We start from the raw sequence: 12,500 nt of genomic DNA on the forward strand, positions 1-12,500 counted from the left end.
CTGGCGAGGATGACATGGCATCGGCGGGCCGGCGCTCCAGTGAATGGGCCTCCTCAGTAAAAGCAGTCGAGGTAGAAAGGCCCAGTCGGGATGGCCGAAGCTCTTTGCCCTCAAGATTTTCCTGGCAAGCCAAGAAAAAAAGGCTGCTCCATTCCCCCCCCCTCCCTCCCTCCCTCCCCTGACAAAAGCAACATGGCTCTCCCAGAGGCCCGCTGCTGACCTTCTAATTCACTCACTCGGCCCGTTTTATGTTCTTCTCCAGACATATTTACAGAGAGGGAGAAGGGAGAGCGATGAGAGCGGCTTTGAGGGAAGGCGGGTGGCGGAGACGTGAAGTCGGCGAGGAGTTGTGGCGTTATTATTTTTACATTGTAGTTTAGAGAATGCTTGAGCGGACGAGTGAATCGGCTTTAGAAAGGAGCTCACTCATCGAGAAAACACAGCTCAGAGGAGGAGATGAGATAACAGCCTCCTCTTACATATTTCCCCTTTTTTTATTTTATTTATTCCACTCGTTTATCCATCTTGAGGAAAGACAAGACCGTCCGGGCTGGAAGGAGTTAAGCTGCGACAGCGACAAGCGCCAATGCAAACTAGGCTGCCTGCCAGGCTACCAGCTCCAAAGCTCCTCTCGCCGGCTCACGTCATCAGCCTGGAACAGAGAGGAGGAGGAGGAGGAGGAGGAGGAGGAGTGGGGGGGTCGATGGCTGCAGGCCTGCAGCTGGGAGTCAGGGCGCTGAAGTCGGTCTGCGTCGGCGTGAGGGCTGAGCCCCGAGGTCGAGCTCCACCAAGGAACTGAAGGGAGAGATCGAGAGGGAGATTCAGAAATGAGAGATGCAGTCCGGGTTCAGAGGCCGCCGGGTGGCTGCTGATGAATCTGCGGGGTGTGAAGTAACATCTCAAACCGGCTGGAGACTCGATGGTTTGGGAGCCGCTCCGGCGGCGCCCACGGAGCCAGATGTCCGTCCCGTCTGGATCGAGTTGTCTTCAACGAGAGACCTCCGTGGGCTTCGGAGAGCTGCGATACAAAAACAATACTTTCCCTTCACGCAAGAATCCAAATGTTGTATCATCTCAATCACCCGCACGAGAATTGTCCGAATAGAATCGTCAATCTGCTGAATTGAGACTGAAACCATCGGGTGAAAGATGAAGTAATCTGATTATGAATCTGATTGATCGTATTTGTCGATGAGTGATAGCGAGTATCTGGGATAAATACCCAGCCATCGCGTGGACACGCCTTACATGTTCATTAGAGGCGGGCTATAGACGCCGTGTGTGTGTGTGTGTGTGAGTGTGAGTGTGTGTGAGTGTGAGTGAGTGAGTGTGTGAGTGAGTGTGTGAGTGAGTGAGTGTGTGAGTGTGAGTGAGTGTGAGTGTGTGAGTGTGAGTGAGTGTGAGTGTGTGAGTGTGTGAGTGAGTGTGTGTGAGTGAGTGAGTGTGTGAGTGAGTGTGTGTGAGTGAGTGTGTGAGTGAGTGTGTGAGTGAGTGTGTGAGTGAGTGAGTGTGAGTGAGTGTGTGAGTGAGTGTGTGAGTGAGTGAGTGTGTGAGTGAGTGAGTGAGTGAGTGTGTGAGTGAGTGTGTGTGAGTGTGTGAGTGTGTGTGTGAGTGAGTGAGTGTGTGTGAGTGAGTGTGTGTGTGAGTGTGTGTGTGTGTGTGAGTGAGTGTGTGTGTGTGAGTGAGTGTGAGTGAGTGTGTGTGTGAGTGAGTGTGTGAGTGTGTGAGTGTGTGTGTGTGAGCGTGTGAGTGTGTGTGTGTGTGTGAGCGTGTGTGTGAGTGTGTGTGTGTGTGTGTGTGTTGGTGGCGGGCCTGATGGTGCCATTGGGGACCCGGAGTGTCTGTGTGTAAGAGGATCCAGTCAGGCTGCGGTGACACGCACACACACTCTCACACTCTCACACACACACACACACACATTTCCCCTCATGCACACACACAGACAGGGTGACCTGGCGCGCGGCCGACTGTCACACAGGCGCTTCCTCCCACTGCAGGTTAAATTTAGGCCCGGTTGTATTCTTGCCCCTCCAGCCGGTCGCCTCGCTCCAGTCGGCCGCTCCATCAGTCATCGGCTGGAGGTGACACCTTCATCGGGTCTCTGACAGATTAAATGTGGTCGCGGCGCCTCGGCTCGTTAAGTCAAACTAGTTTGGAAGAAAGCAAAGAAAAGGACGTTGTGTCGTTTGGGTCCCTGCTTCATATGACCGTCACCGGTTGTCCACGCGAGACACTATCTTAGAGTTTAATGGGAAGATAACTTTCACTAATCAACAGCTCCAGTCACAAACGGAGCGGCCTCAGCCTCCTCTCCCTCTCATGGCATTCCTGCCTTGTTTGGGTTAGCAGGCGAAGGAAAGGGCTGCGCAGGATATGACCTCATGCCTTTGAGGAGAAGGGGAGCGGACGAGGCCTCTTCTCCACGGGAAACAAACTCCGACCAGAAAGAAGGAGCGAAATGAAGAGGAAAGAAATAGATTGTTTCTTTACAAAGATAGAAATCTGCAGGCAGCCAATCGCAGCCTGGCGTTCCTGACACGGCAACGAGCTTCAGGGACGCCGTGAAAACCGCCTCTGCTTTGGGTTGAATCTAAATAGTTGTTGTTTTTTTGCTCCAACGGTACGAAGAAGGAATGAAGTCGGGAGAGAAGATGTCGGCTTTGGGTGGAGGGAGAGACGGCGGCGGCTCCGCTCTGTTCCCTGTAATTTGGAGGCAGTGTGTCGGAGCCGGGCCGGGCCGAGCCGAGCCGGGCCGGGCCGGGATCTCTCATTACTCCCCACTTCCTCTCCTTGCGCGGCAGCCAAGCCGCCTCTTGGCAGGAGACTTCATTTTGGTTTTGGCTGTCCTCTGTTCCCCACCCTGTGTCATTATGCTGCACCAATCGGAAAAACAGCACGCGGAGGATGGAGAGAAGGGGGGAAGGAGAGGAGAGGAGAGAGGAAAGGGCGCAGAGCTTGCTTGTGCCTCTGTCACATTGAGAGGCGTCGTGCTAGCTTGTTAGCGTAGCATCAAGGTGAAAAGCTCCCTGAGCTGATTGAAGGTCTCTGACTCTGAGCTGGAAGAACAAGAGGAACAACGTTGTGGTTCCACTCTGAGGATTCTGACTTCACCTCAATGTACAAGACATGAAAGAGGGACTGTGTGTGTGCGTGTGTGTGTGTGTGTGTTTGTGTGCGTGTGTGTGTGTGTGTGTGTGTGTGTGTGTGTATGTGTGTGCGTGTGTGTGCGTGTGTGTGTGTGTGCATGTGTGTGTGTGTGCGCATGTGTGTGTGTGTGCGCATGTGTGTGCGCATGTGTGTGCGTGTGTGTGTGTGTGTGTGTGTGTGTGTAAGTGTGTGTGCATGTATGTGTGTGTGTGTGTGTGTGTGTGTGTGAGAGAGAAAGAGGAAGGAAGGGAGAAAACCTTCCTTTAACTGGATAAAGACGGAAATGGAAATAATTAGAGACACTTCTTGTAAGTGTGTGTGTGCGTGTGTGTGTGTGTGTGTGTGCGTGTGCCAGGTTTCTTTAGTGACACACGCCTGCTGTCTCCACCCTCCCGCCGGCTCCTTCGCGTCGTCAGTCGGTCCTTTGTGATTGCAGACTGGTTGGGCGCGAGCCTCTTTATCTCGGCGACAGACTGAGCCCCGTCACGTGACACATTCAGACAAAAGTAATCACACAACAGAAGCTCTGACTGCACACAACTGGCTCCGCTGGTTGTCCGCCCCTCTGCCTGCATGTGTTTCTGTTATTTAGTTCCCACGGTGCGGCGGCACCACGACAATGAGGGCGATTGTTCGGCCTGTATTTCCATCTCTCCGTGGCGAGTGATCCTCTGACTTGTGTGCTGATGACATCACTCCGGCCTGCCGGGCACCTTGCGTCCAACTAGCTGGTGTTTATTTGTCCTGACACCCTGGGAAAGCCAGGCTGCAGGGGATCGCCGTGTGTGTGTGTGTGTGTGTGTGTGTGTGTGTGTGTGTGTGAGGCTCCGCATGATGAAGTGTTGGAATAATAACCCTGCAGAAGTAGGAAAGAGGTGTTGCAGGGAAATAAAATGTCCTTAACCCTCCTGATGCCTTCGGGTCAATTTGACCCCATTCAATGTTTAACCTCCTGTTACCTTTATATTTACTAACATATTTTACCCTCGGGGTCAATTTGACCCCAGCAATTAAAACCTCCAGAAAATTATTAGAATTAATATTGTTTCCCAAGTTTAAGTGTGAGGTACTTTATGTTTGTTTGTCGACTACCTAAATAGCCCTTTAAATATATAAAAAAGTTGATATTTCTTATATGTTTGACAGTGAAAAACAGCCTGGGGTCAAATTGACCCCAAAGAACACCGACACTAAACATTGAATGGGGTCAAATTGACCCGAAGGCATCAGGAGGGTTAAGGGGGGAAAAAAAGTATGGTGCTGTAGTTTTATGATAATATGGATCCATATGGAAAATGCTGTTCCATTAATTCTCAAACGTTCCCGCATTTGATCTCGAACTTGAGATGAACTGCCCGAGCGGCATCGAGATATGTGGACCATGCAATTATAGCAGAAGCTTCCACTTAGACTAAATTATACTGTAGACGGAGGCTTTGAGAAAGAAAGAGGAAAAAAGCGCCATTTCTCCTCCTTATCTTCTCCCCGTCGTGGCCGGATGGTTCACGTTAGAGATGGCGTGTCTGCAACTCATTCCCTCTATCTGTGTTTCTGCAAGCAGCAGATCTGTCGATAGGGAAACGGTGCCACTCCCCTGTGTGGTTTTCCTGCCATCAGGGCCTTTTTAAAGGTTTCCTCTAGTGGGGGAGGAAGGACTTGACACCTCATACGTAACCCGCCACGCTGAAGAAGAGCTTCCTCTGTTGGCTCCGCCCATGTCTGTCTCTTCATCTCCCTGCTCGGACGAAACAATGAGCCATTCCGTCTTCTGAGTTGTCGCTATGCGGAAGAGGCTCTTTCACCAGACGTCCTCTTTGTGTACTTTACTACTAACGCAACACGACGGGATTTCCGACCTGTTGCACGTTGGATTTGCATTGTGGGCTTTTGTCAGGGTTCGTACGGTCAAGGAAAACCTGGAAAAGTCATGGAATTTTAAAATGGTCATTTCCAGGCCTGGAAAAGTCCTGGAAAAATCGTAAATCATAAAAGTTTTTGAGAAATGATGGAAATTTGTTATCATCACATGTTAATTTATGCAGAGTTTAAAATAATTCATATGTTTTTGAAAGGAAGACTCGCAAATTATAAGCTGGCATAGGCCAAGTCCAAACAGATTTGCACATAAAGGATAATAGTTTGATTAAAAGAATAAACATTTTTATAAGTGTTTCTAAGAATAAACATGTATAGTAATGTTTATTCTTTTCATCAAACTATTGTCTTTCCTTCATTTGTTTCATTTATGGTATATTGTATGCTTTGTAATTCTCATTGTTTGAATACTACATTTTCTTATGATCACATGTTCATTTATGCGGAGTTTAAAATAATTAATGTGTTTTTTAAAGAACGACGCTCAAAATATAAGCCGGCGTACGCTCTCAATACGCAAAATGTTCTAAATTATTCATGTTTATACCGAGATTCCAGTTTGGTCATGGAAATTTGGTTTAAAGTCATGGAAAAGTCCTGGAAATCCACTGGTCAAAATGTGTAAGAACCCTGCTTGGTGGGTATTAAAGATGACTCCTTTAAGAGAAATAATGCAGTCCAGCTGATGAATGGTTGAGTTTGATTTCATGACATTCTTTATGACATGTCTTCTTAAAGAGTAAATAATCAAGACTCATTTCTCAAGAAAGAAGGAATCCAGACCAGACGGTGCTGACAAAGACAAGGACACTCCTCTGCCTTCACAGAGCAGCTGACCTCTTCCAGCCTGACGGGGTCGTGTGTCATTGAATAGGAGGAAAGAGGAGTGAAAAGGCAGCACGCCCACTGTTTAGGACTCTTACTTTGCTTATACTGTTATACTTGAATCAAATATGTTTTGTGATCAAGAGAGAGAGACATGCAGACACTTTAATTCAGGGCTGAACATCTACACGGTGTGGCAGTGAGAACAAAAGGAATGCCTCCAGGGTGACCCTTGACCTTTGGAATAGACTTTCCCCGGCTGGAGAGAGGGTGTTGACTTAGAAAATAAGGCACCATGAAGAGTCCTTCCTTCCCCCTAGAGCGGCTGCCTTCATGTCTTTCCCATTCCTCTCCTCAGCTGCTGTGTGTGTGTGTGTGTGTGTGTGATGACGACAGGGTCATTTCACGTCTGAGAGCAAGCGAGACGCACACACACTCAAACACACACTCAAACACACACTCAAACACACACTCAAACACACACAGGGCTCTCGGGGATCGATAGGAGACTCGTTCTCAGGAGCCTCCTCTCTATTTACCGATGTTGATAGTGTTGGAGTGAAGGTTGAATTGTGTGTGTGTGTGTGTGTGTGCGTGCTTGAGGGTGTCGGTCCGTGACTGTGCTGACTTCTAAGTATAGAAGCGACCTGGTGTGTGTGTGTGTGTCAGACAGAGGTAATGATTAACCTTTCCAGACTGGCCTTGCAAGAAGCACCCAGTCTGCCGTCGCCCATCCCCCCCTCCCCCTCTCCCCCCTCCCCCCTCTCACAGCCACCCCTCCTCCCCTCAACCAAGTCCAATTGTCTCAAATGTAGCATGGCGTCCACTCTTTAAGACCGTGGACCATTACACTCCACAGGGGAGCTCGTCGTGTGTGTGTGTGTGTGTGTGTGTGTGTGTGTGTCCCGCCTGTGCTGTGGTTTCAATATGTTGTATCGCACAGGGCCTTTATTTAATCACAGATATTTACAGTGTCCCCCCCCTCGCCCCTACCTCGCAGACCATGAGCTGATCATCCATTAAATGCTTAGAAAACATGGGACGGGGTTCGTACGGTCATGGAAAACCTGGAAAAGTCATGGAATTTTATAATGGTCATTTCCAGGCCTGGAAAAGTCATGGAAAAAAAAACTTAAATCATAAAAGTTTTGGAAAAGTCATGGAAATGTTGTTATAATCACGTGTTCATTTACGCCGAGTTTACCATAATTAATATGTTTTTTAAAGAAAGACGCTCAAAATATAAGCGTCTTTGTTCATGTTTATACCAAGATTGCAGTTTTGGTCGTGGACATTTGGTTTAACGTCCTGGAAATCCATCGGTCAAAATGTGTAAGAACCCTGATGGGAGCAATATGCTGTTTTTTGTGGCTAACATCCACATCAGACATTGCAAAGAAAACCTGCTTATAACCTTTTATCATTATGATAATCCACGAGGGTATGATGCCCATCAATCGGACTGACAGGCGGACTAATGCTTCTATGGACGCGCTATAGACCAGGGGTCAGGAACCTTTTTGACTGGGAGAGCCATAAAAGCCAAATATTTCTAAATATATTTCATTGAGAGCCATATCGTAATTTTAACGTATAATAAATTAAATATGTCTTGCTTTTAATGCGACTTCTGGTGCTGCATGATGCTACGGCGAGCCGAGAAGCGTTTCCGCGACACGTAGAGACAGAAGTGACATGCTGCTGTGTGGATATGATCAACAACAGACGTTCAGTTTAATAAAAGAACAAAGACGTCTTTAAGAAAAGGACCTTAAATTACTTCTGCTGTAATCTGGCGCGATAGAGAAAATTACAGGGGGGCGGGCGGAGATTTTTATTATTTTTTCAACTCAAAATTGTCTGGGAGCCATATGCTACAGACGGAGGCAGAGACGAGCTCTGCACGCGTTCACGCGCTTGTCAGACGGTGTCGTCAGAGCGTCTGCATGCCTACGTGAGAAGCACCTGAAATAGCGTCGGGGCGAAACACGAGGAGCGTGACCGGCACCTCGCACACAAACACACGGCGTGTTAAAAATTAAAATTCTGTCAAATGAGCCTTGCACTTGGGACAAGGTGCGTCGTTCCCGGGGCCAGTGACATCAGTGTGTGTGTGTGTGTGCGTGTGTGTGTGTGTGTGTGTGTGTGTGTGCGTTCCGTCTCCAGCAGCATGACTCATGAGGTGTCAGCTCATCTGCCGCCGGGACAAGCTGTGAACATATTCTTCACGAGGCTCCGCCCCCCAGACGGAGGAGTCTGTCTGTCTGGCGTTCTCTCTGCCGATGGAGCAGACGCAGGAACAAAGTTCTCGGTTTAGTTTCCCTGTGAGCCGTTCTAACAACAACACAACTACATTCATATTTGTCTCTCGAAGAAGCTTCCAGTCGGGATCTTATCTCACCGTCCTACGCTACATTTCAGAAAAAAACATCGCGCTTTTTTTCCTCCTCGGCCGGTGAAAGCACTCAGACCCGCCCGCGGCGTGGGAACGCCTGTGTCTCGTATCGGCCCGGGAAGGTCGAACAATTAAGGCTATTGAGTTGCATTGTGGGAAGTGGAGGATCGAGTGTTTTCTGGAGCTCGACCCAAACCAGGAATGAGAATACATCTGCGGATTAATGATTTTTAACCATTCTTTTTTTTTGTTATCTCTCTTCGGGCAAGATGGTTTTTGTAAAAAAATAAACTCCGACATCGTGGCGTTGCAACGTTTACACGAGCGCGCTTCTTTAGCCGCTGACCTCTTCTGTTTCCCTCTGTAGTTGTTCTGACTCTCTTTGCTTTTCTCTCATCTGTGGTTCTCACTTGCTACCAGTCTGAGTTTCTGAGAGGGGAAGAGAGGAGACGAGGGGAGACGAGGGAGGAGGGGGAGTGTGTGTGTGTGTGTGGGGGGGGGGGGGGCTAGTGAAGTCCTGAATAGCAGGGTGTTTTCAGGCTGCAATGACGGGCTCAGACAGGCAGCCGCTCTAATGACCTCTGACGCCAGGCCCTGTCTCTCCCAGCAATAACAAACACACACACACACACACACACACACACACACACACAGGGCCCCACAGGTGAGCTCCGCCAGCAGGCCCTCTGTCAGCTGTTGAGAACGGCCATCGCATCTTTCTGCTTATCAACCCGGGCTGTTCTTGCACAGACTTGCACAACAGACCCGAGAGCAAAGCCCGGCCAGGAGGGGCGATTCTGTCTGGCAGCCTGAGACACAAAAGACACGTTCTGCCTCTTATCTCCAAGATAAATGCGTCCCCCACACACACACACACACACACACACATTTAGTCTGAGGTAGATAGCTGGGTATTTAGTTTCCCCCAGCACCCCATGAGGACGGCTTTACGATAAACTCCCCCGGGCTCGTCTCTGACCAACTTCAAAGAACACAGCCCCTCTTGTTTTATGGAAGGCATGCTTTCAGTGCCCCCCCCCTCCCCTCCCCCCTCCTGTCTGTTTCTGTCTATCTTCTGCTCGTGTTGTCTTTTTCTATACTCCCCCCCCCCCCCCCCCCCCGCGTCTAATGAAGGCTAATGACAGGCCGCGGTGAGTTCACCCGGGCCGGCCGAGATCCGACCGCATTAACGTTGCAGTTTGTCTCAGACGGGACCTTCCAAATTACCGGTTACATTCACAGCCACCGCCAGATGAAACAAGGAAGGGAGGAGGGGGGAGGGGGGGGAGGGGGAGGACGGGGGCCACCGAAACGGCTCTGAGAGGGGCTCTGTTCATTTCTTTCCGCCTTTGAGCTTTCTTAACCCTTAAACGTGTCTTTCATCGTGCGTGTGTGTGTGTGTGTGTGTGTGGAGAGGAAGTAGAACATATTTTTGAGCGGTTGATGGGAGTTGCGGCAATTAGGCGACGACCCTAAAAGCGCAAGAGACTCCTAGAAATCAGGGGAGGAAGCAAAGTTGCAAAAGCACCAGTCAAAATATGTGAAAAGCATTCCTTCTCTTCCCCGCCCCGCCCCCTCTTTCTTTCCTCTCTCTCTCCGTCTCCCTCGGTTTCCCTCGCGCCTGACTGGCTCCCACTTTGCTCGCTGGGAGTAGCTGGGAGCCGGATCGCTGTGCAATAGAGATATGAAGGGGGAGCGGAGCAGGAGGCACGCTAAAGGGAGACGGGGAGGAGGAGGAAACTGGAGCATGGCCAATGCTTCACTTCTTTTACGCTCGGGGGAAACTTTAGACGGGAGAGACCGAGCTCGTCAACGAATCAGACGCCGGGCCTGAGAGTGAACGGCCCGCCTCGCTCGTCAGCTGAAGACGGGGAACGGTTGATGTGTTTATGGAAAAGTCACGTCTCTCGTTGCTCGGTTGCCGCGGCCCCCGTATCTTTCAGCGTGAGGTCAACGATTTAGTCGATGATTCCCTCGAGCGGGGGAGGGGGGGGGTTGAAGCTCGCTGCCAGAGAGAGACGAGCAGGACGGCGGGTTGACGTCACCACAGCGTTGGCCACGCCGCTGCAAACATACCAGACGGAAGATAAGCATTCAACGCTCGGACGGACAGCGTGCCGCTCGCCCGCCGGCGTCTCCGAGTTGCTTCTCTTGTCTGGAGTCCACAAATTCCAACACGGTTTTCCTGTGTGGCGCGAAAGCAAATGGTCTGATTCCCGAAAAGAGGGACGCGGGAGAAGTTGCGAGGAGGAGATGATAGAGACTCTCTGTGTCGCCTTTTTACATGACATCACGTGTCATTTAGCAGACGCTTCTATCCACAGAGACTTACAATAAGAGCATCAACCGAGAGGACAAACTGAGAACAACGAGAACACAGGAAGTAACATTTCCTCAACATAGTCAAACTACTAAAGTACCACAATAAGAGACATTTAAGAGCCACTGAAGTGCTAATCTGTGTTTTAATCCAGATATAGTCGGAAAAGACTAAACAAAATTTCAATTCAGTTTATTTGTATAGTCCAATTTCACAAATTACAAATTTGTCTCGGAGTGCTTTACAATCTGTACACATAGACATCCCTGACCTTTGACCTCACTTCGGATCAGGAACAACTCCCAAATAACCCTTCAGGGGGAAAAAGTGAAGAACCCTTCAGGAGAGAAACAGAGGAGGATCCCTCTCCAGGATGGACAGAACAATAGATGTCATGTGACTATATGAACAATAGATGTCATGTGACTATGAACAATAGATGCCATGTGACTATATGAACAATAGATGTCATGTGACTATATGAACAATAGATGTCATGTGACTATATGAACAATAGATGTCATGTGACTATATGAACAATAGATGTCATGTGACTATATGGACAATAGATGTCATGTGACTATATGAACAATAGATGTCATGTGACTATATGAACAATAGATGCCATGTGACTATATGAACAATAGATGTCATGTGACTATGAACAATAGATGTCATGTGACTATATGAACAATAGATGTCAGAAGGACAGATTAGATAAACCATCAGGCAGATGGAGGTAGAGAGGAGGAGTGGGTGGAGTCGCAACAGTGGGCGGAGTCTCAACAGTGGGCGGAGTCTCAACAGGGCAGTGGCGTAGTCGAAAAGATGTGTTTTTAGTTCCCGGCGGAAGCTGTAGAGACGTCCTGCCGTCCTGATGTCAGAGAGGAGCTTTATATTTTCCACCTCTCCTCTCATGTTCCCACCTTCTGGATCTCCTGTCTTTTCCCAGCGTGTCGCCGCGTCCACGTCTTCCCCGTGTCCAACACGTCTGACCCTCTCCTCCTCTCTGTCCTTTTAGATTCCCTGGCGTTGCAGGAGTGTGGCGACCGGGCCCATTGGTGCGTGGTGGCGTACTGGGAGGAGAAGACCCGCGTGGGGCGCCTCTACTCGCTCCAGGAGCCCTCTCTGGACATCTTCTACGATCTACCTCAGGGGAACGGCTTCTGCCTGGGCCAGCTGTGCTCCGACAACAAGTCCCAGCTGGTGCAGATGGTGCGGGCCAAGATCGGCCACGGCGTCCAGCTGACGCGCGAGCCGGACGGGGTGTGGGTCTACAACCGCAGCCGCTACCCCATCTTCATCAAGTCGGCCACACTGGACAACCCGGACTCGCGCACGCTGCTGGTGCACAAGGTGTTCCCCGGTTTCTCCATCAAAGCTTTTGACTGCGACAAAGCCGGCAGCCTGCGGAGGCCCAACGACCACGAGTTCACGCAGCAGCCCCGCACGGGCTTCACGGTGCAGATAAGCTTCGTGAAAGGCTGGGGGCAGTGCTACACCAGACAGTTCATCAGCAGCTGCCCCTGCTGGCTGGAAGTCATCTTCAACACCCGATAGCGGCAGCTTTCCTCTTCTTCGCCCTCACAAACAGACTACGCCCACGTTTCCGTTTTTTGTTTCAGTGAGGTCCAAACGGAGAGGAAAAAAAGTTTTAAAAGAAGAAGAAGAAGAAAGTATACAATTCTGATGGACTTTGTTTCATAAATGACTACGATTTAATTAAATAAAATAAGAAGCGAAAATGTATTTTATGTTATATATAAATATATTATTAATTGTAAATATGAAGACGTTTTATATGCATCATTATTTATGTATTGTGCAATGTGTTGATGAGAAAAAGAAAATAAGATGCACTTTGCTTAATATAAATGCAAAACAAAGAAATGCCAAAATAAATAAAAAAATACAAATAACATTTCTTGTCCGGTCGCG

At 49.2% G+C, this 12,500-nt stretch overlaps 1 protein-coding gene across 2 annotated transcripts in view; it reads left to right on the forward strand.

Annotated features, from left to right (window-relative positions):
• smad7 (SMAD family member 7) overlaps positions 1–12,483 on the forward strand; it is a 22,360-nt gene extending 9,877 nt beyond the window's left edge. For both annotated transcript variants that reach the window (XM_056431908.1, XM_056431907.1), the window contains one exon: positions 11,584–12,483. In XM_056431908.1, the coding sequence (XP_056287883.1) occupies positions 11,584–12,122 (539 nt within the window). In that variant the 3' untranslated portion in view covers positions 12,123–12,483. The remainder of the gene's footprint in view (positions 1–11,583) is intronic.
• Positions 12,484–12,500: the final 17 nt, after the last annotated feature.

The sequence above is a fragment of the Pseudoliparis swirei genome, chromosome 15, assembly GCF_029220125.1.
Source record: "Pseudoliparis swirei isolate HS2019 ecotype Mariana Trench chromosome 15, NWPU_hadal_v1, whole genome shotgun sequence".
NCBI lineage: Eukaryota > Metazoa > Chordata > Actinopteri > Perciformes > Liparidae > Pseudoliparis > Pseudoliparis swirei.